At 47.0% G+C, this 24,295-nt stretch overlaps 1 protein-coding gene across 3 annotated transcripts in view; it reads right to left on the bottom strand.

Moving 5' to 3' along the window:
• Positions 1-451: 451 nt before the first annotated feature.
• The window catches only part of LOC123647181 (solute carrier family 23 member 1-like), a 42,346-nt gene continuing 18,502 nt past the window's right edge, over positions 452-24,295 (bottom strand). For 2 of the 3 annotated variants that reach the window (XM_045564457.1, XM_045564458.1), the window contains exons 5-12: positions 14,198-14,379; positions 12,850-12,970; positions 11,548-11,704; positions 10,597-10,850; positions 5,348-5,512; positions 4,979-5,087; positions 4,786-4,881; positions 452-3,309 (exon numbers count right to left, since the gene is read on the bottom strand). In XM_045564457.1, the coding sequence (XP_045420413.1) occupies positions 3,050-3,309; positions 4,786-4,881; positions 4,979-5,087; positions 5,348-5,512; positions 10,597-10,850; positions 11,548-11,704; positions 12,850-12,970; positions 14,198-14,379 (1,344 nt within the window). In that variant the 3' untranslated portion in view covers positions 452-3,049. The remainder of the gene's footprint in view (positions 3,310-4,785; positions 4,882-4,978; positions 5,088-5,347; positions 5,513-10,596; positions 10,851-11,547; positions 11,705-12,849; positions 12,971-14,197; positions 14,380-24,295) is intronic. The other variant, XM_045564459.1, reaches the window with a different exon arrangement.

The raw sequence follows: 24,295 nt of genomic DNA, 5'->3' as shown, positions 1-24,295 counted from the left end.
GAGGTGATTAGGTCATGGGCGGGGTCCTCATGAATGGAATTAGTGCCCATATAAAAGAGGCCACAGACAAATCCTTTTCTCCTTGTGCCATGTGAGGTTACAGTGAGAAGTTGGCCATCTATGAGGAAGTAGACACTCACCAGACACTAATTTGCCAGTGCCTTGATCGTGGACTTCCCAGCCTCCACAACTGTGAGAAATAAATTTCTGTTGTTTACAAGTCACTCAGTTTAGTGTATTTTGTTATAGCAGCCCAAATGGACCAAGACTGCAACCAATAACAGTAGATCCCCTATCTACAGGGAATGTGTTCCAGCACCCCCAGTGGATGCCTGAAAATCAAGGATAGTACTGAACCCTATACATACTATGTTTTTTCCTATGCAGAACTAAAGATAAAGTTTAATTTATAAATTAGGCACAGTAAGAGATTAATAAGATAGAACAATTATATGAATACATTATAATATTTTAAGTAAAATAAGGATTACTTGAGCACAAGCACTGAGATACCACGACAGTCGGTCTGATCACCAAGAAGGCTACTAATGACTACCAGGCAAGTTTCATCTACAGCATGCTGCACTAGACCAAGGATGAGTCGGGTCTCAGGAAGAACACAGCAAGATTTCATCAGGCTACTCAGAACAACATGCAATTTAAAACTTATGAATTGTTCGTTTATTTCTGGAATTTTCCATTTAATATTTTCAGACCTCAGTTGGCTGCAGGTAACTGAAAGCAGGGAAGGAGAAACCGAGGATAAAGGGGACTACTGTATAGAATTTTTAACCAAGGACTGTAGTAGGTTGAATAATGTTTCCCAAAGATATCCATATCCCAATCCTCAAAACCTGTGAATGTCACCTTATATGGCAAAGGGACTTCACAGATATAATTAAGTTAAAGATCTTGAGATGGGGGGTTTATTCTAGATTAACTTAAAAAACTTCTTTACGTGGGATACCCTGAGCTACCACAGTCCTCCGTGGGAGGTTTTTGGTAGAGCCAGCGGGGAAGCCTGTCTTTTTCTTTTGCCTTTGCAGTCACCGTGGAAGGCTGTACACCAGGCGTACAAGGTCAGGGCCGAACCTACAAGATCCTCGCTTCCCTTTAGCATTCTTCTAGGAGTCAGAAGCTTTTACAGCTATTTTCATCCTGGATCATCTTTTGGGATATTATCTGTTATGTTCCTCAAGCACGCAGGGTACCACTACTCCTATAGTACTCCAGGACTGGCTGAGCAGATTCCATCGTGGGGCATCATTCAGGGCTGTTCTCAGGAGTATCACAATCACCGTGGTCCATTATATGACAGAATTCGGCTGTATCACACTCCACCCCCACTTCACCTCCTCACCCCCTTCAAGACTGACATTCCTCGTGTTAAGCGACAATCCTCCTTCATCCCTGAAGCCACTGTATTTTGAGGGACAGCAACTGGAACTGTCCCAGGAGTATGGTGGCGTCTGTTCTTCTCCCCAAGGTGCCTCTCAGGCAGCTTTGGAGGCATCAGGGCATTGGTTCAATACACCCAGGAATGGTCTTCAAGATTAGCCATTCTGAACCCATCACTCGATAAAGAGAGTTGAATTATACATCCCCACTTATGTGAGTTTGTAACTGCATGCACTGAAGGCCATCTCCTTCTCTGCCAATCTTTTCCCCATGGGCTTGTGTTTCCACCACACAGAATAACTGGAGGGAATCCGGGGTCTAATGGATCTCACTTGCATTCCCATCTCCAGCTCAGTCTCAGGACTTCTCCCTTACGAAATCCCAGCAATGTTATTTTTTCCACCTGGAGAAGTACTCCTGTCTCTATATCCCAAAGCCAGGCCTCAGGCCCCTCCTGCCCACCTGGTTACCCCTCCCACTTCCAGGGTCACTTGGATATTGAGAGAAACCTGTGGCATGAAAGGCTACTGGAAGGTTTCAGTGGAGGAGCTGGGGGAGGGAAGGAAACAAGGCTGAGACTACCAGGTCTGTACCCTGCTCACCCCTGCCTCCCCACACACACCTCTCTATGGTGTCTGCACGCAGAGCAGGGACGCGTGGCTTTTCTACCCCCATTAGTGACAGACATTGTACTTGGTGGACTCCCCACACCACCTCAACTTCTAGCACACAAGAACACACACCCTTCCTGCCCAGCGTGATGGGAGACAGGAAATCACCAAGCCTTGTAAAGTAGGTTACAGGAGCTACTCCACCCACCCAATGCCAAGCAGAGATGGGTGAATGGTGGGGGTGGTGGGCAGGAGAGCCCCTGCTGGAAACAACCTCTGGAACAATGTCAGATGTTCCCCTTCTCCCCAGCCCCAGCAAAATGTCTCCCCTTCCTTTGGGAGGAGGGAGTTTGGCCAAGCAAGGATAGAGTCCTTGATGGGGAAGGAGGTGTTGAGAGAGAGAATGGAAGCTTTTTCTTGCTAGTAGGACCCAGTGCCCATCAAAAGGTGAAGTCATAAGACTGAGTCCTCTAGGGAAACAGTGGAAGTTTCTGGAGAAGCCCAAGGTAGCAGATCCAGCTCAGCTTCCCAGCAGCCTGCAGTCCACTCTGGTAGACAGAGTCTGGGGTCTGAGCAGGCTAAGTCCAGCCCTGCCACCCCTGGACTTTGGCTCCCGGCCCTCTCTGGCCTGGAGGGGGTTGCAGCGCCAGGAACCCAGAGGAGGTGCAGGAAGAAGGGAAGGAGGGGGTGCTCCCACCCAGCTTTGGCGGCCGGTCCAGAGAGGGAGGGGACAGCGAGGGCACAGGGCCCCCTGCCCCCATCGGAGAAGAAGAAGACCATTCCGTCCCCTCTCAGCAAACAGCCCATCTCCAGCCCTGCCCCAGCGCAGGCCTCTTCCTCCCAGCACATCTAATACTGCCAAGGGCGTGTGCGAAAGCAGGGAGAGTGTGGGCGCCGGCCGCTCTGGCCGCGCTCGAGGCCGGACGCGGCGACCGGGCGGCCAGGTGGGGCACGCGGGCCGTGCTCCTACACTTCTTTGGCGGCCACAAGTGCGGGTGGGGGAGGTGGGGGGCGGCTGGGTGTGCGCAGAGGGGCGGTTCTCACATCCTGGTTTCTGAGGCTCCCGGCGGACTCTCTCTCCAGGCCGCCTGCGAGCCGAGGATGCGCTGGCTCTGGTCCCCCTCCGCCGTCCCTCTGGGTCCCCGCGGGGGCCAGAAGGGGAGGCGCTGGAAGAAGGGGGACGTGCAGAACTTGGTGCCAACCCCCCAGGGGAGAGCGTAGACCTCCGAGGCCTTCAGGGTCTCCTCAGACGCCTCCTGGATTTGATTCCACACCACGAGGCCTCGCTCCTCCTTACTTCCTGATGGGGGAAAGGGAGAAGTCAAGACTGGGCCCTGCTGGCGCGCGGAGGGGACTTCAGGCCTGTCCCCTGCAGGCCCCCACGAGGCCTCCTCTCCCCCAACCCTCCTCCTCCTCCGATCTTCCCAAATGCGTCCATCAGCAGCAGCCTGCGGGGACAGTCACCATCCTGCTCCTCCCCTGCAGCTCCAGGGAGATGCCAGGGAGGTGGTCAGCACTTGGAGAGCTTCTCCTGGCCGCCTCCCCCTCTCCCCCTCCCCTTCCTCCTCTTCCGCTCCCTCCTCCTCCTCCAGCCCCATCTCCAGAACCACAGCTCAGCTCAGTTCACCAGGCATTCTCTGAGCTCCTACTGTGTGGCTGACCCCACGCCAAGCACAGGGTACAACCCGGCAGGAACCACAGAGTTTTCCTCAACTCCAGGGAGCAGGCCTGTCCACATTTAATGCTTCTGGAATGCAGATGCATTTTACATCTGGTGGAGAGCAGCAATGTGGAAAACAGAATACCATGGAGTGGGTGCCAGAATGGAGGGCCTTACCAGGGCTATGGAAGGATCCAGAAGAGAGGAGAGGAGATGGCCTTAGATGGCTCTTCCAAGAAGCCATCCACGAGTGGAGCCTCTATGCTCCTCGCCTCCAGCCTCCTCAGCACTCACAGACTCATCACTCCCCACAGCACTCGCTGCCCTGTATTGTCAGTGTCTGCCATCTCGCCTCTCCCCCAGTAGCCTGTGGATTTCTAGAAGGCCGGGGCATGTCTTACTTTTCTTTGTACTCTCAGTATATAGTGCCTGTTACATAGAAAACAAGTCTCAATGGTTTTTGTTTTTTTTTTTAATGTGAATGAATGAATAAATCTTTGCGTGGTCTCCCTTTCCAATTAGATTGTAGGCTGTAAGAGAGCCAGGACTGAGTCTTTTTTCTTTTGCTTCTGGTGTATTTCCCACTCTGGGGTCCTGTTATGGGCTGGTCCCACCCACATTCCTGTTGAAGCCGTAACCCCCAGTACCTCAGAATGTACCGTACAGTACAGTCCTATTTGGAGAAAGGGCCTTGAAAGGGGTGATTAAGTTACAATGAGAATTAGGGTGGGCCCTGATCCAGTTTGACCGGTGTCTCCATAAGAACAGTAGACTGGGACACATGGAGAGACATCAGGGATGTGCGTACTGCACATAGAGGAAAGACCAAGTGAGGACACAGTGTGAAGGTGGCCGTCTATAAGCCAAGGAGAAAGGTCAGGAGAAACCACACCTTCATCTTGGACTTCCAGCCTGCAGAACTGTGAAAGATAAATGTCTGTTGTTTAAGCCGCCCAGTCTGTGGTGCTTTGTTATGGCAGCCCTAGAAAACCAACACAGGCCTTACACTCCACCCAGACCCAGGGCCCAACACAGCCATTGGGGCCCAGGAGCTCTCCGGGTGGCCCAGATGCTGCCTGCCCACAGTGCCAGCTCACAGGGCAAGGCAAGCCCTACCTGGGATGGTGTTGTCCAGCAGAAAGCCCAGAAGCCCACCGACAAACATGCCCGTGGTGAGCAGCACCTGGATGACCTGGTCCAGCTGGAGAACCCCTAGAGTGGAGACAAAAGTGACAAGCTAGAAAGGACCAGGGACCCCACTGGCTCTGCCCCTGGCACAGTACCCGCCTGGAGGGCAGAGAACAATCACCTGTCTGGAGCATCTTGGGGTTCTTCTTCACCCAGTTGGGAACGGCGAGCCCACAGTACATGGAGAAGCCAAAGACAAAGAGGTTCCTGGATGAGTTCATGTCCACGCACTGCAGGAGAAAGGCCCCAGGGGTGGGCATGGGGCCATCAGCACCTTTACTGCTGGTGGCATCCATGCAGTCGCTGTTTTTGAGGTTTGGATGCTTCTGGCTATTTCTTTCTTCTGTTCAGGAACTGATGTGGTTTCTGGGACCAAAGATTCTCTTCTCCTCCTCCCCTGCCCCAGCCGCATCCCATCCCTCCCATTGCCGTGGCTCCTCTCAAGAGAGGCAACGCAGCTGCTTCTCTAAGAGTGCCTCACCCCCCTCACCTGCAGATTGGAGATCCCCACGGCAGTGATGACCCCGAACATGACCAGGAACATGCCTCCAATCACGGGGGTTGGGATGGTGGCAAACGCAGCCCCAATCTTGCCAAACATGCCCATCAGGAGCAGCACACAGCCCGCGGCGACAATCACCATCCTGCTCCCCACCTGCAGTGCCAGGAGACGGGGAAGGAGGGGGACCAGCTTGGCCAGCACCCAGAGGCCTCTGTCCCACTCCCAGCACCTCGAACATCACTGGGGTGGACCAACAGGAATAGCACCATGAAGCCTGCAGCAGCCCCTTCTGACCCCAAATGGGGCTTGGGAAAGAACAGGGTGTTAGCTCTGCACTCACCTCTCCACTCTGGGGCTCTCAGACCTGTCTTCAAATCTTGGCCCAAATGTTCCTCTCTAAGAAACCTGGAGCGCGAGGCAAGGAGTCTTCCCGGGGAAGCACAGGGGCCCCACGCTTATAAATGGGGGGTGAGAGCCAATCCCACTCTGCCTCTAATCAGTCTCTGCACTTACCACATAGGATTAATAACAACTATTTCATAAGATTAAATCAGATAATGTAGGTGAAGTGCTTAGTACAATAGTAAGCATTAAGCATCATGAGCACATAATAAGCACTCAATACAAGTGTTTTGCAAGGGACAGAGGTGTAAAGTTCTACTACATGATGCCATGTCTTTGCGTGTGGTTTGTGCTGTTGTCCACTCAGATCACGTGTTTCTACCACGTGCTCCCTCAGATCACATTCTCCCCAAAGACAGAAGTCTTATTTCACCTCCTACAGTCACTCCTCACCCACAGCACTCGTATGGGCATACGGCATTTGATGCACGTATGTTTAATGTAACATTGAAGGCCGGGGCAGGAAAGAAACCTAGAGTCTTATTCAAACCTCTTATTTTACAGAAGAGGAAATTGGGGGATACATGGAGCCCAAGGCCACACGTAGCCATGCCTGAGTAAGACCCAGCCTGGTGATCAGTCCCCTGGGTTTTGCAAGCAGCATTGTGAGTTCACAGACATGTGGGATTTATACCACATCCATTTCAATTTCCATGTTGACTGTTTTGTAAACAGAGCCTACAATGTTAGTAGGAGGAGACAGATACCAAACAGGTAAGCTAACGAAAAAAGAAGATAATTTCAGATAGCAAAGTGTGCTCTGAAGACAATCACAAAAGAACAGGGTAGGAGGTGGCTGGGACAGAAAGCTCCATGGAGGGTGGTCAGGGAAGGCCCGTCCAGGAGCTGAGAGTTCAGCTGAGACCCAAGGGAAGAGAAGGAGTCACACACACAAAAATGGTGAAAGAGCATTCTAGAGAGGAAATAGCAAATGCAGACTCTGTGGTGGGAGGAGCCTGGGTGGTTTCAGAGCAAAAGGAAAATCAGTGTGCCTGGGGCACACTGGGAGAGAAGTAGGAGATGGGACATCTGCAGGGCTTTGGGACTATGGAAAGGAATTAGAATAAAATCCAAAGGCAAAGCATAAGCAAAATGTGGCATATTCATACAATGGAATATTATTCAGCCTTTTAAAAAGGAAGGAAATCCTGACACTTGCTGTGATATGGATGAACCTGGAAGACATCATGCTAAATGAAATGAACCAGTCACAAAAAGACAAATATGATATGGTTCTACTTATAGGAGGTCCCTAGGGTAGTCAGATTCATAGAGACAGAAAGCAGAATGGTGGCTGCCAGGGGCCTGGGGGACCGGGGAATGGGGAGTTGTTTTTTAACATGTTCAGAGGTTTGGTTTTGCAAGATGAAAAGAGTTCAGGAGATGGATGGGAGTGATGGTTGCACACAGTGTAGATGTACTTAACACTACAGAACTGTACACCTAGAAATGCTTAAGATGGTGAATTTTGTGTCATGTGTATTAGAAATAAAAAATTCAAAGACAAGAGAAACCCTCAGTAAAGGGCTTTTAAACTGGGGGATGATATGATGTGATTTGTATTTTAAAAAGCTCCCTCTATAAAAGTCATTTCATTGTATTAATCAATATATTTTCTCATTTAGGACAATGACAGATTTTTCTCAACAAGCAATCATGAAATATTGTAAACTATGATTTCTCTTTCTTCTATATGTGGGTTCATTTAGTAAACAAACTGAGATGAGGCCCCTTCTCCTGATATTATGTAGCATTAATTGGTTCTATCCAGAATCTTAAAAGTGAGTTTCCCTACTAGTCCATTTCTATAGAGGATCAATTGCTCTTCAGTTTCAGAATTGACTAAAAAGGTATGATCTTATCGGAGTCACTACTAATTGCCATTACTTGGTTTACATAGAGTTTTTTGAGTAGCTAGGAGTTTTGGAATTTCAAAGAAGGAAGTACGTAGCTCATAGCTGGAGTTTGAGTGACAACTACCACCAGTAAGGAAAAAAAAAGACCTCTAAATTTTAGGATAATGAAAATACTCTGTGTGATACTGTAGTGGTGGATACATGTCATTATACATGTCTAACCTATAGACGTATATACATTGCCTAAACCTACAGAATATACAACACTCAAAGTGAGCCCTAATATAAACTATGGACTGCGGGTGATAATGATGTGTCAATGTAGGTTCAGCAATTGTAACAAATATACCACCCTGGTGGGTGATGTTGATAATGGGGCGGGGGGTGAGGAGGGGGTTATCACGTATGGGAAATCTCTTTTCCTTTCTCTCAATTATGCTGTGAACCTAAAACTGCTGTAAAAAAAATTAAGTCTTAAAAATAATGACTCCTGACTTTGATGCTTTCTGTATCATTCGCAGAAGTTAGGGCAGGACTGCAGGACTGCAAATGTTCTTGTCAATATTATATCATGCTTCTGTTGTCAATGGATGACTTAGATCTTGAATCTGTTTTTCATCTATTCGTGTCTACTCCCAGCCCTTAAAAGATACTCTAATGTAGTTTCAGTTTTGCAAGATAAAAAAGTTCTGGAGATCTGTTGTACAACAATATGAACACTACTAAACTATACAGTTTAAAATGGTTATGATGCTACATCTTATATTATCTGTCTTTTACCATAATTAAAAACTTTTTAAAAAGATACTCTAATGTCAACTAATGTTCATGAATGTATCAATAAGTAGCAGATTCTTCCTTTGCCTATGTTTCCTCTTTCCAGTCTAAGGGCTTATTTATTTAACTGTGTTCATTAGAAATTCTTACCACATCAAAAGAATGTTTTGTTTTATTTACAACCCTAACAATTAACCATTGGAACAAAGGCACAATTACAAACACAATAGCTCAATTTGTCAGGTTCAACCAACGTCCTTTGGATATGCTGACAGTCTCAAAAAGGTGGCAGTCATCCCCCAATCCTGCTACCACAAGCACTTATGCAGCCCTGGGCCTGTTTTGGCCACAGGATTGACATCTGGGCAGGAAGCCAGGACATCATAGAAAAGTGACAGGAAGTCTCTGGCCTTCAGCCTGATTTCCCCCCACACATGGGGAGAACCAAGAAGTGGCCAGAGCTCGTCGTTGCAGAGATGCAACATGAAGCACTACCTCAAAGGCCACAAGGGGGAAGTGTGAGTCCACAAAAGCAAGTGGTCTTTGCACCTGTGTCTCTTTCAGGGTTAGTCTAAGTCTCCTACTTGATTTGTAGTTTGCTCTGTGTCCACGCATCTTTCTTTCCTGCTCCTTCCCTCTCCTCTAAAGGACCTTACTTTAGAAATGATACATCAAAGAAATGTTTGTTCTGTTTATTGAAACACAATGGTCTGTTCTGCATGAGATTTGTCCCTGTTGGCAGAAAATATTTGCGGCTTTAAACTTACATAGCCCTCTCCTGCTATATTTTGGTGTGAGTTCGTGGCTCTCCTGTAGGAAAATGTCCCGCACACCTGCACTAAAGGCTTTGAAACCTCAGGCACATCTCAAAGAGGTCACAGGTCACAGGACCCAGGACTTGATGTAGGGAGAGGTGCCGACTCAGCTATTTGCGCACAGATTTTAGCTCTGCCATGCGCTAGAGGCCACGCGGGGCACAGAGTTGGGCAGGGCTGATGCTGGGAAGATGTGATGCCACCAGGCTGCACTTCGGAACCAGCCGGGGAGCTGTAAGGAAATGCAACGTGGAGCGTGTGCGTGGGGAGGATCTGTATTTTTCCAAAGCTCACAGGACTTGTGCTGGAACCACTGCAAAGATACAGTGAAGCATGTGGAAAGCAATATTTATATTAAATACTAATTTTGGAAAGCAATATTATTAAATACTAATTTTTCTAAGTGATCTTAGAAAGTGCCAAAATCCATGGCCCTGAGAACGGCAGAAAGAGGACAGAAAAGCAGGTGTAGGTATTGAGAAAACAGAACCCACTGGTGAGGGTGTGGGATAGTGAGAAGCTGCAGGTGACACGGGTGACTGTATGGACTCACTAAGACAAGGACTGCAGGAGGAGAAGCCAGGATGGGGCACGTGCTGAGCTTCACGGAGGCCACTGAGTGTGAGGTGCCCTCGGACACCAGGTGGGGCTGGCCAGGGTGCAGCTGAATATTCAGGTTTGGATCTCCCACACGGGGCTGGGCCAGAGGTGACAGACCTGCCACCTGAACTGCAGGAAAGGAAGTGAGGACTTTCTTCAGTGCTCAGAAACCCAGTGGCGTCTGCCAGGGCCAGTAGAATTTCTGCCCATGGAACCTCCACAACACAAGAAGGCCAAGTGTGGAAGGCAGAATCCTGGCCCCTCAAAGAGGCCCAGGCCCTAATCCCTGAACCTGTGAATATTTCACCTTGCACGGCAAAAGGGACTTTGCAAAAGTGATTAAGGGCCTGAAGACAGGGAGAGAATCCTGCATTATCCGGGTTGGCCCAGTCTACCTCCATGAATCCTTACAAGCAGAGAACCTCTCCTGGCTGTGGGAGGGGGAGATCCGACCACGAAGAACGGTCGGAGAGATGCAGCCTCGCAGGCTCTGCAGATGGAGGCAGGGGGCCGAGAGCCCAGGAACGTGGCAGCCTCTAGATGCCAGAAAAGGTGAGAAAATGGATCCCCCTAGAGCCTCAGGGGCAGGATGCAGCTCTGTCAACACCTTGATTTTAGCCCTATGAGACCCATGTCCAACTTCTGACCTCCAGGTCAGTAATAGATTCGGGTTGTTTGGAGCCACTAAGTTTGTGATAATTTGTTACAGCCGTGACAGGAAACCAACGCATAGGGTGGCAGATTCAGGCGCCCAGCCTGCCCCCGGAGCCGCCCTCAGCAGCCTTACCTTGGTGATGCCCAGAGCCCCGACATTCTCGCTGAAGGAGGTGGTGCCGTTCCCGGACCCCCAGGCTCCCGCCAGCAGGCAGCCGAGGCCCTCGATGCCGACGCCCCGGTTGATGGCGTGTTTCGGGGGCGGCGGGGCCCCCACCAGCCGGGCGCAGGCGTAGTAGTCACCTACCGACTCCAGCATGGACGAGATCACCCCCGCGATGATCCCAAAGACCCCCGCCACGCTGACGGTGGGGACGCCCCACTGTCCTGCAAATGCAAGGCAGAGGGAGTGTTAATTCAGAACATGAGAAGCTGCTGAAGCCCAAATAATTTCTTTGCCAGAGGGGTCCTGCGAAAGCTTTAAAGACTGGGCAGTGTGTCTTTCAACCCTCACAACTGTCCAGAGGCTCTGGCTTGGATTCCTGCCTTACTGCTCCTCCTGGGGGGTGGGTCTGATGCCCAGGACTTGAGGTCACTGTGCACAAAAAGAGCCACCAACAGGTCTCTTCCTAGCAGGGCCTTGAAGTTTTTGGAAGCTGAGAGTCTTAGTCAGGGAAGCCCTAGGTCCACAGTCCCCGCCTGGAACCTATTACTCATACAGCCTGAGCCAAGACCTGTGGAAAAAGGTCTCCCCAGGCCTCCCTTGTGTGAGGGCCACCAGATCCAACAGGAGACCCAAAGCTCTGGCTGGGAGGTTGGGTTCTGAGCAATGTGCAGGAGGAGGGATGTAGCCAGCTCTGAGCTAGGCTCCCACTCCCCAGGGATTCCTAGGACCACTGGGGTCTGTTTCCTCTCTTAGGAGTCTGATACAGACTCCCTGGGGCCCATCCCTCCTCTCCTCCTGAGTCCCCCAGAGAAGATCCCTCCCCCATCCCTGTTCAACTCTCCATCCAGAGCCCTGGGCCCCAGGAAAGTTCCGGCAAACTTGTGTCCCAAGCAAGAAGGGGCGCGGTCTTCTCATCACCTGGGTAAGGGAAGCGAAACCAAGGGGCCTGGCTCAGGACGCTGCCTTTGGTATCGGTGCGGGCCAGGTACCCGTAGGTTGAGGGGTCCGTGGGGAGGGCGTTGGTGACCGTGAGCACGAAGCAGATGAACCAGGAGATGCAGAGGGGCAGCAGCACCTGTGGGGAGCCAGAGTCACATGTGCCTGGCCCCGCCCACCATGCACCTGCCTCCCCCCTCCCCCTCCCCTGCAACCTGCCCCAGGTGTGGGCAAAGGAGGGCGCTCAGGAAAGCCTTGAAATGAGCGAGTGTTGTGCTACTGACCCTTCCAGACACAACAGGAATCCAGTGTGTGAACGAATAAATTAGCACACTAAAGGGACAGGCTAGAACATAAATTATGGAGAGACTTTGTCAAATTGGGGCAGAAATGTCCAGTAAATTGGGCACAGCCTGGGCCAGAAGGATGACAATATGGCTCATTCCACTGTTTGTCGACCATATGAACTTGGAGCAAACTCTCTGAGCCTCAGTTTTCTCATCTGTACAATGGACTTACAATCACTGCCCAGCAGAGCCTGAAACCCTGCGGGATTTCTTAAATGATGCCCTCAGATACATAACTTTTAAATATCTGGTGGTGGGACTCCAAAAACCTGTATTTTTGGCAAAGTCCCCAATTGATTCTTAGAATTTTAGAATCACTGGCTTGCAGGGTTGTTGAAAGATCAATGAGATCATTATGTGGAAGTGCCTTATCTGAGAAATGCAGTTTACAGCCAAATTAAGCCTGGAAACATATCTACGTTGTTGATAGCTACACCCACTTGACAGGGTGGTGTGAATCTAACAGGGAAGGCTCTGAAAAAGGAGGTACCATCATCGTCAAGGGTGTCCGGACTGCCAGAGAGCCACTGAGAGAGACCCCCAGCTGAGAGACTTGGCTGAGGCCAGGCTGCCTCAAGCCCCCGGTTCTACATAATAGAGGTGAACTTGGCTGTCTCCCCAGTACCCTGCTATGAGGACAGGCCAGGAACACAAGAAGGCTCTGCCACACCGGTGCCCAGAGCAGCGGCCTAGGTGGGCTCTGTGCTCCTGAAGGAGAAGTCGAGGGATGACCTCAATTCCACTCACAGCCAGGGGCACTCTCACTCCGCAGCCTCCTCCCGGCGTCCTTCCCCCATAGGTTAAGGAAGGCCAAGGAGAAGAGGCCACTGCAGATGGGGGAGCACTTGATCTGGCCCCACCTGGGCGCAGAGAGGCTGCCCTGTGCTTCCCAGGTGAGTCAACTAAGAACGGAAGAGGGTGGCGGGCTGCTTCTTACAGGGAAGGCCTGAAAGAGGTAGAACTTGGAGGTGTGGCACTTCTTCTCTCCTCCATAAGCAGGCACGGGCACCGCGATGTTTTTCAGGTACTGAGAAAACAGCACGATGAGGAAGATGGTCCTAAAACAGAAACAAACAGCCATACCCAAGCTGGCGAGCTGGGGCACGTCCTGAGAGTGTCACATGAGGCTTTGGGGGTGGTTCAGGAAGCTGAGCCACCATGTGTCTCTGGGACCAGTGGCCTTGCTTGGAGGGTCCCCATCTGGGTCCCTCTCTGCAGCACAGGCAGAGTCCTGGCATCTCTGAAAACACAGGGAGGTCTAAGGGAAGTAAGCTGTAGGCAGCTGGTTAGATCCAGCAGTTAGAGCCAGTGAGGTCAGAGTCAGGAACCTGTCTCATCTTCCAGGTCATTCTGCAGGACTGATGGTCCTCACACCTCCACTTAGACTACAAGGGACAGAGTGAATGAGAGTGTCCAGCATCATCCCCAAGTCCCTCCAAAGGTCAGTGTAGGTCAGGCATCGTGGCTCATGCCTGTAATCCCAGCACTATGGGAGGCCAAGGCAGGAGGATCACTTGAGGCCAGGTGTTCAAGACCAGCCTAGCCAACATAGCAAGACCCTATCTCTACAAAAAATTATTTGGGCATCATTCTGTGTACCTGTATGTAGTCCTGCCTCAGGAGGCTGAGGCAGGAGGATTGCTTGAGCCCAGGAGTTTGAGGCTGCAGTGAGCTATGACCAGGCCACTGCACTCCAGCCTGGGTGACAGAGCAAGACCCTGTCTTTAAAATAAAATAATAAAAACAAATTTAAAAAAATTTTTTAAAAATATCAGTGTAGACCTTGAGGCTCAGCTGACCATCATAACACCCTCTGCACACAAACAGCATCCCGTGACTCTCACCACTGTCTGCTGGTATTATAGGTACTGGTATCCAAGTCTTACCTCTCGCTTGGACTGTTACATGCTTGAGAGCTGGGGTCATGTCTTTGCACCCTTTTCAGGTGCCAGGGGCTTACAGACATTTGCTTAACAAAAACCTAGCTGGCAAGGGGCCAGTAGGATCAATGTTTTGTGAACATTAAGTATCCTCCAGTTACGCTAGATCCACTAAGTATCCACTAAGGATACCTGTAATTAACTCATCTGTGAGTACAAATAAGATAATAATTAGCAGTAATAATTATAAGTAGCAACTTTGATGCTTCTTAAGTTACGATAATGTCTGTGAAAGTCTTTGTAAACCACAAGAGGTTGCCAATATCCAGGACTCCTATTATTGTCATGGGGTGATCGTCCACCAAAGAGAATGCAGATGGAACTTCATCCCCAGGGAGTACTTACATGGCAGAAATCCCCCAATGGATCCCGGCGCCATCGCTCACAGTATCGAAGAGAGGCAGGGCCACCAGAGAGATGGTCGGAGCAATGGTCAAAGGGCCGATGAAGCGCATGAGAAAGCCAATGAGGCCTGAGAAGCCCACCAGCATCTGGATACAGGAAGCCACCATGATTGCGCCCTGCAACTGGTGTGCAAGAAAGAGGTGCTCAGGAGCCTTAAAGCCTGAGGCAGGACTGTGGGCCTCAGCCCGCCCAGGCCACTGCTAAATCTGGTCACCGCTAGGTGGCAGTGCAGGGGCAAGGCTGGACCCCAAAAGAACTGAAGGAAGGAGAACTCCAATCTCACTCCTCCCTCCAGTCTGTTTTTCCAACTGCGTGTTGGACATTTTCACTTTACATGAAGCTTTTCAGGAGATGGGCTTCACAATTACTTATTGACCATCATGATGATGATGATGATGATGATGACAATGATGGTGACATAACACTAGCATGCTCAGTAGTGTATTCAACATCTTGCTGCTGTATTTTTCTGTTTTCTTACATTCTACTGCAGGGGTCAGCAAACTTTTTCTGTAAAGGACCAGAGAGTGACTATTTTAGGCCTCTTAGCCATATGGGCTCTGTCGCAACTTTTCCAGACAAGATGTGAACAAATGAATGTAACTGTGTTCCAATAAAACTTTATTTATAGACACTGAAATTTGCATTTCACATAATTTTGACATGTCATGAAATATTATTCTTCTTTTGATTTTTTTTAACCATTTAAAATGTAAAAGCAGTCTTAGCTTGTGGGCTGTCTGTTCAAAAGGAGTTGACAGGCCAGATTTGCTTCTTGGGCTGTGGATTGCCAACTTCTGATCTACTGGATGAGTTTGCTTTAGTTCCCCTCTTTTCTTTACTAGTTTGAATGTTTTACCTTCTATTTTATTCTTTTAGAAGTCATTCTTAGCTTTTTAAGGTGAATACTTAACAAAGTCTAAAGTTGAATAAGATTTCTAGCTTCCTCTCGAATAATAATACAATGACCTTAGAAAACTTTAATTTCTACCACCGTCCTTCTGTTTTCCACACTATCATTGTCAAATATTTGTTTATTTTTCCACTGCTTTTGGTAATTATTACATTTTTATTATATTTTCCTATAATCAATGCTTATTTAGATTTACCTAATGCTATGAAGTGAATATTTGTGTCCCCCTAAAATTCATATGCTGAAGCCCTTACCCCCAATGTAATGGTATTGGAAGATGGAGCCTTTGGGATGAAATTAGGTTTAGATGAGGTCATGAAGATGAGGCATAGACTTAGTGCCCTTATAAGAAGAGGAAGATCTCAATATCTCTCTATCTCTCTCTCTCTCCATGCACCAAGGAAATGCTATGTGAAAACATAGATAGAAGGCAGTCATCCGAAAGCCAGGAAGAGGGTCCTTACTATAAACCTGACCATCCTGGCACCCTGATCTCAGGTTCCAGAACTATGAAAAAATAAATTTCAGTGTTTAAGCCACCTCATCTATGGTTTTGGTTTTTATTCTTGTCTCACTATGCTGCCCAGTCTGGTCTCAAATTCCTGGACTCAAGTGATCCTCCTGCATCAGCCTCCTAAGTAGCTGGGACTACAGGCATGAGCCACCATGCCTATGATATTTTGTTGTGGCAGCCCAAGCTGACTAATACAACTATATTTGTACCCATATATTCCTCTGCTCACTACAGCTTTTTTTCTACCACTCTTTCATTTGAGATTTCATTTCCTTTTTACTGAAGTTTATCCTTTAGTAATTATTTCAACAAAGGTCTGTGACTGATAAACTCTCTTTGTTTACCTAAAACTGTCTTTATTTTGCCATCAATCTTGCATGATGTGGAATTCTACAGTTGGGAACAGAATTATAAGATGACAATATTTTCTCTTAGCATTCTGAAGATATTCCATTGTCTTCCAGCTTCTATTGTTACTAGTGTGAAGGCTACTGAATGTCCAATTGCTATTCTTTTCTAGGTAATTTTTCTTTTCTTTCTTATTATTTCTAAGATTTTCTCTTTATATTTGGTATTTCAGTTTAATTAATTGTGGATTTACTTTTATTTATTCCCCTTAGGACTTGGTGTGCTTATTTTTAATCTCAGTATTCATATCTGTTATCTGTTCTACACTATCATTAGCCATTATGTCTCTTCCAAGGCTGCCACTTTTCTATTTTCTCATTATCACCTTCAGGAATTCTTATTAGATGCAAGTTGGAATTCTTATTATAGCTTCACCTTTTTTTTTAAGACACATGGTCTCACTATGTTGCCCAGGCTGGAGCACAATGGTGTGATCATAGCTCACTGTAACCTCAAACCCTGGGCTGAAGCAATCCTCCTGCCTCAGCTTCCCAAGTAGCTGGGACTACAGGCATATGTCACTTTGCCCAGCTAATTTTTTTTATTTTTTGTAGAGACAGGGTCTCAGTATGTTGCTCAGGCTAATCTTGAACTCCTGAGCTCAAGCAATCCTCCCACTTTGGCCTCCCAAAGTGCTGGGATTATAGGCATGAACCATGGTGCCCAGCTCAGCTTGACATTTCTTAACCTGTTTCACATTTCCTATCCTCTGTTTCACATCTCCCATATTTTTATTTCTCAGTGTTGAATTCAGGACTAATTCCTTAGATAATCTTTCAGTTTGTTAGTCTCCCTTCAGCTGTGTCTAAATGCTGCTTAACTCATTAAATGCATTTTTAAATTGCAATGACTTTTTTAATTATTAAAGTTTTATTTGATTCTATTTTCAAATTTCCTTATTCTTATTTCATTTTATCTTCTGGATTATGGTTTCTATTGCTTCTTGAATCTCTTTAATTATTTTTTATTTTCTTTGACACAGAGTTGCACTCTGTTACTCGGGCTACAGTGCAGTGACATCATCATAGCTCACTGCAGGCTCAAACTCCTGGGCTCAAGCAATCCTATCTCAGCCTCCAGAGTAGCTGGGGCTGCAAGCATGCACCACCATGCCCAGCTAATTTTTCTATTTTTTGTAGAAATGGGGTCTTTCTCTTGCTCAGGCTGGCCTTGAACTCTTGGCTTCAAGCAATCCTCCCACCTCTGCCTCCCAAAATGGTAGGATTGCAAGTATAAGCCACTGAGCCCGGCCTCTCTTCAATTATTTTTAAAGTACTGCTTTAATATCCTCATTTAAGTTGTTCTATTAGTTCTTATTTCTTCTTATTATCTCTTATAATACATTATTGCCTTGTGTGAAATGATAAAATTTATTTCTGTGAGCTCATCTTTAGGGGAATTATTTTCTTTCCTGTGGGAGCTTGTGTGCCTTAGAATGTGGAAGTATCACTAAAGAATAATTTTGTATTTTCTTTTGCCAAAAGCCACAAGTATTTCATTGACAGGATCCATTTCTACTTTAATTTCCGAGCTTGAGGGTCTTTCCACCAGAGCCATACGTGTTGCAGAGTTGGAGTCTTTATTTCTCATGTGAATCTATGTTCCAGCAGTTCCCATAGACCCCTGGGCAGAACAAAACTTTCCTTGGTAATTCCCAGGGATGGTGAGATTATCATAGGCCCCTATTCACTGAATGGGATGCTCTTTCATGATCTGTTTGACCATTAAAACCCAAGTTCCTAGCCATTGGTCCTATATTTGAGTCTGACTCTTTAACCCACTATCATAAACTGATTCTGGCTGTAATTCCCATCTTTGTTTCTAGAAAGTAGAATTTTCCTTTGGTTTTGAGCTCAAGCATACATTCAAAAACATAGTTCATCCAGAATTTTTATGTGTTGGTGGGATGTGAGTGGAACCTATGTTAGCTCAAACTACTGTGATATTGGAAGGTGAAGTTTAAATTGGTCTAATGTATTGAAAACTGAACTTACCATCTCTTCCCACAGTTTTCTACTTTTTCTGTTACCACCATTTCCTCAAAAACAGTTCACTTTTACTTCTCCATTACTTCTTGTACCCTAGTGAGTGGTAACATTCCTACTGTTTCTATGTTTACGTCACTTTCATCTGTGCCTAGTGCTGTGATGCACAGTTGGTCTGCTGGCCACGGTTTCAAGCCTGGAGATACGTGTGGATAAATAGAACTCAGTGAAACATGGAGAATCTGCTTTCTATCCCAGTAGGCTGACTCAGTGAATTAAACCAATCAATCATTAAATAATAAAATGAGGTTACTCTCTCTTGTTTACAGCACTGGTGAAAAACACCAGACCAGCAGAGGGAGCTAAAGTAGCACGGATAAGACTGGGTTTGCGGCTCAGTGGTGACACCTGGGGGCAATACCGAGAAAAACAGTGGCTTTGATGCCCTCAGACCCGGGCAAGAGGAGCCCCTGCCCTGCACCTTGGGTTTCAGAGCAGGGGTGCGGAAACTTTTTCTATAAAAGGCCAGAGGGTAAATATTTGAGATTTTGTGGGCCACATGGGGTTTCTAATGCAATTTAAAAAAAAAACTTTTAAAAATATAAAAACCCTTCTTAATTCACAGGCAGTAAAAAAACAGGCCGCCAGCTGGATTTGGTCCAAAAACCATACTTTGCAGGCTCCTGCTTTAGAGGACTCTGTATATCTCAAGCACAAAAATAAACAGTAAATATATTGAGGAAAACAGGAATGCCTCTGTCACTAGGGATCCAGGGCTGAGTGCGGGCACAGCAGGACCCATATCCCTAAACATCCACTAATACTATTCAGCCCCCAGGGACACTCCTTTCCATAACGGCTGCCCACTGTTCTCAAAACACGAGGCACCTGCTTCTGAAAGCAGTGAGGGTTGTGAGTCCCGCCAGAGCGGTGCTGGAGGCGGACACTGTATTAGAACGCAGGAGAGTTGAGCAGCGGTGCTCAGGTCGGAGTAAAGACAAATCAACTAGCTGGATCTTTCTTCTTGGACAGTATGAAGGCAACAGACCTGCATAAGGAATTGTGGTTCTCAGGAGCACTGAATGTAGGGAAACCCTGCCCCTGGCTTCTAGCATAGCAGATGCTTAGTTTTAATTTGAATTTACCAAAGCCATGTAAAGGCTCCCCAGGGGACAGCAGAAAAACCTAAAACAGCCCCACAAACCCACAAACCACAGGTGTGCTTTGATTCATTCTACTGGTGAGATAATAGGAACAGGCTTCACTGAAGAAGAAGTCTGGTCTGATTTGGAAAAGGTGGCTTAACACATGCCCTCCTGAGACTGGCCAATCAATGTAGCGAAACTTTACACCCTGTCAGCTTACCAAGCGAAAGCCTTGGGCCTGGAGCTGTGACGAACAGTTCTTTAAAGAGTAAAACACCTTCTTAACTTTGGGTGCATCCCGAGATAAAAAGGAAGCACAGAGATTTGACGGTATTATTAAGTCCACCCACATCGGGTGCACTTTTGGACTGTATGTCATAATACAGGCACATGAAAAAGGCTGTTTTTCAAAGTGAAGAAGAGTGCCAGAAGTCCCTGGCTGAAATTCACAAGTTAGGGCTCGGGCTGGTCTATTGCAGCCTCACAGGCACGGTGTCCCCAGGCTATCGGAAGCACAGGCAGAGTCTACGCTGAGTGAAGACTGGCCCTGCAGAAGCCAGGTGCTCAGCACTGCCACAGGGCTTTGGGTGCAGGTGTGGCCTGAGGTGGCTGCTCGATCACTCTCCCTTTGAAAGAACATTACTAAGAAATCCACTACTGGGCATTGTTTGGGATTAGACCACTACTGACTGGCTCCCAATAACTCTAGGATCAGAGATCCCAATTATGTCTTGAGTGACGTCAGAAAAACATTCAAATGAGAAATGGCCTGATCAACAATATTTGCTGATGAAAGGGAAATAGTTATATTCAGGAAAAGAAAAGACAACTACACGGGAGGGGTTTGTAGGATCCATGGGCAAGTGGTAGTCCCTGTCCTTTAGAGCAGACAAAACCTTACAGGACAATCTAACGCCAGCGAGGGACTTGGGTCCCATGGTGTGAATCTTTGAATTCGGAAGCACTAGTTGGCATCTTACTAAAGGTGCTACTCAAGCAACTGAGAAAGCTGGGCCTGGAAACGTGTGACATTCTGCCAGCCAACAGAAGGATCCCAATGGAAGAAGGATGGTAAGTGTAAGTCAGGCCAGTGGACCAAGTTACGTGTGATGTGGTGACTTTGCATGTGTGAATACTGCCCGCCATTATCCCCTATAGAATTATAGAGATTCTTGGGCCATAGCCAATGGACTAACTGTTTAATCTGGCAAGTGAATCACAGAAAGCTCTATTTAAATTTTCCCCCTTTTGTGGGATAGGACTTTATAGTCAAATCTCAGATATTGGTTGTTCATGTTGATGTTCCTTAGTCTTGAAAAGAAGGAGGGAAGTATGACTTTGAATGTAGTCACTACAGTCCACAGGATGACACCTTGGGCCACAAGCCATCTCACAAACAGCATAATCCCCATCTCCATCTGAAGCCACTTGTGTTGCCCAGGATGGTCCAGAGTGCCAGCAGCAGCGGGCTCATGTGCCTTTGGTGGGAGAATATACTTTGAGGGGATACAGGCCAGCACAGAGCTGGCAGGCTGCCTATACTGGACACATCACAGAGCGAGGGAAATTTAAAGATTTTTTTAAACTGGTATTGACAGAGTTTCTGGTTTGAGCTTTTCCTATTCTGCAACTGAAGATCCGGCCCAGACTACTGTAAAAAGACTGGCAACCCAGACTGTCCTCCAACACGAATAGCAACTTCCATGTCAGCACCTCGTGGATCACTGCTCACGGCACGATCCAGCCAAGAGTGGCCCAACAAGTATGATATCGAGTGATATTTTCACATTTCATATCATTTCCCCAAAACAGCAAAATTTTTAAAAAATTGGAATGTGTGCTTAAAGCAACAAAATGCTGGTGACAAAAACATAAAGGGCTGGCCTTCTAGGGTAGGAGGGCACAAGAGCAAGCATTATCCAAGGGACAGGTTGAGAAATAAGGAGGTAAGGAAACCCTATTTTTCCAGGACTAGAGATTTGATTGCCTTCCCTAAGATAGGAATGATATAAATTCATTTAATTTCACTTGTTGGAACTCAGATGGTATTTATGGGCTGATTGGAAAGTCCCGTATTTTCAAGATACATCCTACCCGGCAGAAAGGACCCAGTTACAATACACGTATTAAGTCATTTGAAAGTACCTTGGGAAAGGACACATGAAGAGGTTTCACAGTGTTGCTTTTGTTGCCCACTATTTGAAGGACAGCAGAGAAGGACTCAAAAATCCCTCCTCTGATAGGAGCAAGGGAATGGGCCAAGGGCTCCCAGTGGGAAAAAGAAAGACAGCAGCAGAAAGAGCTGGAGCCAGCAGACCAATTCCTGTACCAAGTGATGCTACTTTTGCCCTTTAAATTTAAAATAAGTTGGTAATAAAATTATTTCTTAGCAATATTTCTAGATGTATCTTCAGTCTGGGGTGAAAGGTGCTGGCATCGGAGTTGATTCTACCAAACTGGAACACATCTAACGTTGTTGTCTTAATAAAACTGGAGCCAGAGTATACTTGGCTGCATTGAATGAGGAGAGAGAGAAAGAGCACTGTGAATGCAGCCAATTCCTAACGTGCTGCTGGCACTTCAGGACAGAGTCTGTTGCTTGAACTTCTATGTGAGACTGTGATGGTTCATGGTCTAATTATGAGTTCAGATCATTTACATGATACTCAATGAAATGAAAATCGTGGAAATGATGATATCTAACAAAGTCTGTATCAGGATATTGAACTTCAGTCACCAGTTAATATGGTAAGCACAGGGAAAAATGACCCAAGGAGGTCAAGTAGAACTACAGCTGAGGGAGGAACAATTATAGTTATCTCTAAGTCACTCAGTAGCATCATAAAAAGGATACAAGTTTACTACAAGGATGGCTAAAATGAAAAACCTATAAAATGTTGGTGAGAATGTAAAATAACTGGAGCTCACCTACACTGCTGGTGGGAGTATAAATTGGAAACTCCACTTGGGCAACGTATTTGGCAGTGCTTACCAAAGGCGGACACATGCACGCCCTGTGACCCAGCAATTCCACTACTAGGTGTACAGTCAATGGAAGTACATAGGTATGTTCACCTCAAAACAAGTACACAAATGCTCATAGCAGCATTATTTACAACAGCAAATAACGGAATACCACCTTAAAATCATAATTCGGATAACACAGGATAGATAAATAAATTGCTGCATGTTTATATAATGGAATATTATTCAGCAAAGAGAATGAATAATCTACAACTACACATAACAATATGGAAGAATCTTGCAAATGTAATGTTGCTTGAAAGAAGTCAGACACAATTGAGCATGTACTGCGTGGTTCCATATGCAAAGTTCATGAATAGGCAAAACTAATCCGTGGTGTTAGAAGTCAGGATAGTGGTTAGTCATGTGGGTGAGGTGAATGGAAGGAGGCACGAGGGGGCGTCTGGGGTCTTGGTAATGTCCTGTTTCTTGAGCCGGGTTACATGGCTAAGTTCAGCTTGTGGAAATTTACAGTGTTCATTTCTGTATGCTTGTTAAACTTAAAAATTCCTTTTAAAACGTACCAGTTCAAACTTTGAAAGCAAGGGCGAAAAATAAAACTAGAGCAATATTAATATTATCAAGCGTAGAGTAGTACTATTACACACTGAGACATTTTGTAGATTCTGTTCCTTCTCACTGGTCAAATATAAGTAGGAATAGGATTCTCATTATTGTTTCCTCCATCTTCCATCTTCCTCTTTGTATTTCACATACAGGGAGTAACAATTGTTGCAGCAATGAGGCTATGAGGACGCTGAACATGGATCAGGGTGGGTTGCAAGATGGGCCCTGGCTGGTCTAAGGCTTGTGAGTTTGACTCCCAGAGGTATCTAGGGAGCCCACCCTGCTCTAGGTCCATAGCCCTCAATTCAGGTATGTCCTTCGTCCAGTTCCAGTGATCTTGGGGGAGTTGGTTGGAAGGTAATAAATGAGGGCTGTATTCTTGCCTGAGCCAGCTACAGTGTGCTGGAGCCCCATCACCACGTTGTGCTGTGTCATGCTACCTTTGCTCCAGAGCAGGTGGTCCCTGGCATAGCTCTGGGCCAGCCCACACACGGATGCTACAGGCCTAGGTGTTTCAGGTTGATTTGGGAAGTAGATGGTTGGGCTCCCTAAAGATCTCAAGTGACCCTCACTCTCCCATATAATATTGCCTACAACTGCACCCCACCCACGAGCCACCCCTCCACCCACCCACTTCGGGTGAGGATGTTGGAGTCAGGAAGCTATTGAGTCTGCTGGCCCTGAGGGTGTGGCTGATCTCTCTGCCAAGAATCCTGAGTGCACTGACTTCCTTCCCTACCATCTAGAAAAGGCAACCTGGAACACTGCCAAAGTTCACAGCCTGCTTCAAGGCCACTGGCTCCTCTCCCTAATGATACAATTGATTTCAGCAAGTGTCAGGCTTCATGGTAGATGAGCACAGGGGCACAATGGTCCAAAGTGGACAACTAAGCAGGCAGCACCCTCCAACAGAATGGTGAGGAGCTCTGGTCCTGCATGTTGGTTTTCCCATTAACCTGAGCCTGCGATGGACATTTGTCAATATGGTGCTTGTGTATCTATGCAAAACCTGCAGCAGAGTGCCTGGAAAACCCTAAGTGCTCAGTAACCATGATCTGTTCCTACTACCATCATCACCATCATCTTCATCATCATCATCATCATCATCACCATCACCAACACCATGATGTGTTTCTCTCCTCTTTATAGTTCCAACATTTAGCACGATTGATGCTTGGCACTTGCCAGGTGTTCAACTAATGATGTTTGATGAATTAATATAAAACAGGAGTAATACCCCCTGCCCTCTCTGCCTCCTGGGACTGGCTGGAGAAATGCTTGAGTTCTTCCTCCTTGAAATATGCAAGTGTGTTTCTAAGAACACCCATTTCTCTCTCCTTCCTTTCCACCCCGGCAGCCCACTCCCTCTCTTGCTCATCACCCTGATTTATTTTCTTCATTACACTTACAACTCCCTGACATTTGCCTTTTCCATTTATTTGTTGAGGTTATTTCTTTCTCTCCCTCCCACTCTACCCTAAC

The sequence above is a fragment of the Lemur catta genome, chromosome 11, assembly GCF_020740605.2.
Source record: "Lemur catta isolate mLemCat1 chromosome 11, mLemCat1.pri, whole genome shotgun sequence".
NCBI classification, from domain to species: domain Eukaryota; kingdom Metazoa; phylum Chordata; class Mammalia; order Primates; family Lemuridae; genus Lemur; species Lemur catta.
The sequence above is the reverse complement of the archived record's forward strand: the minus strand, read 5'-3'. Positions and strand labels throughout refer to the sequence as shown.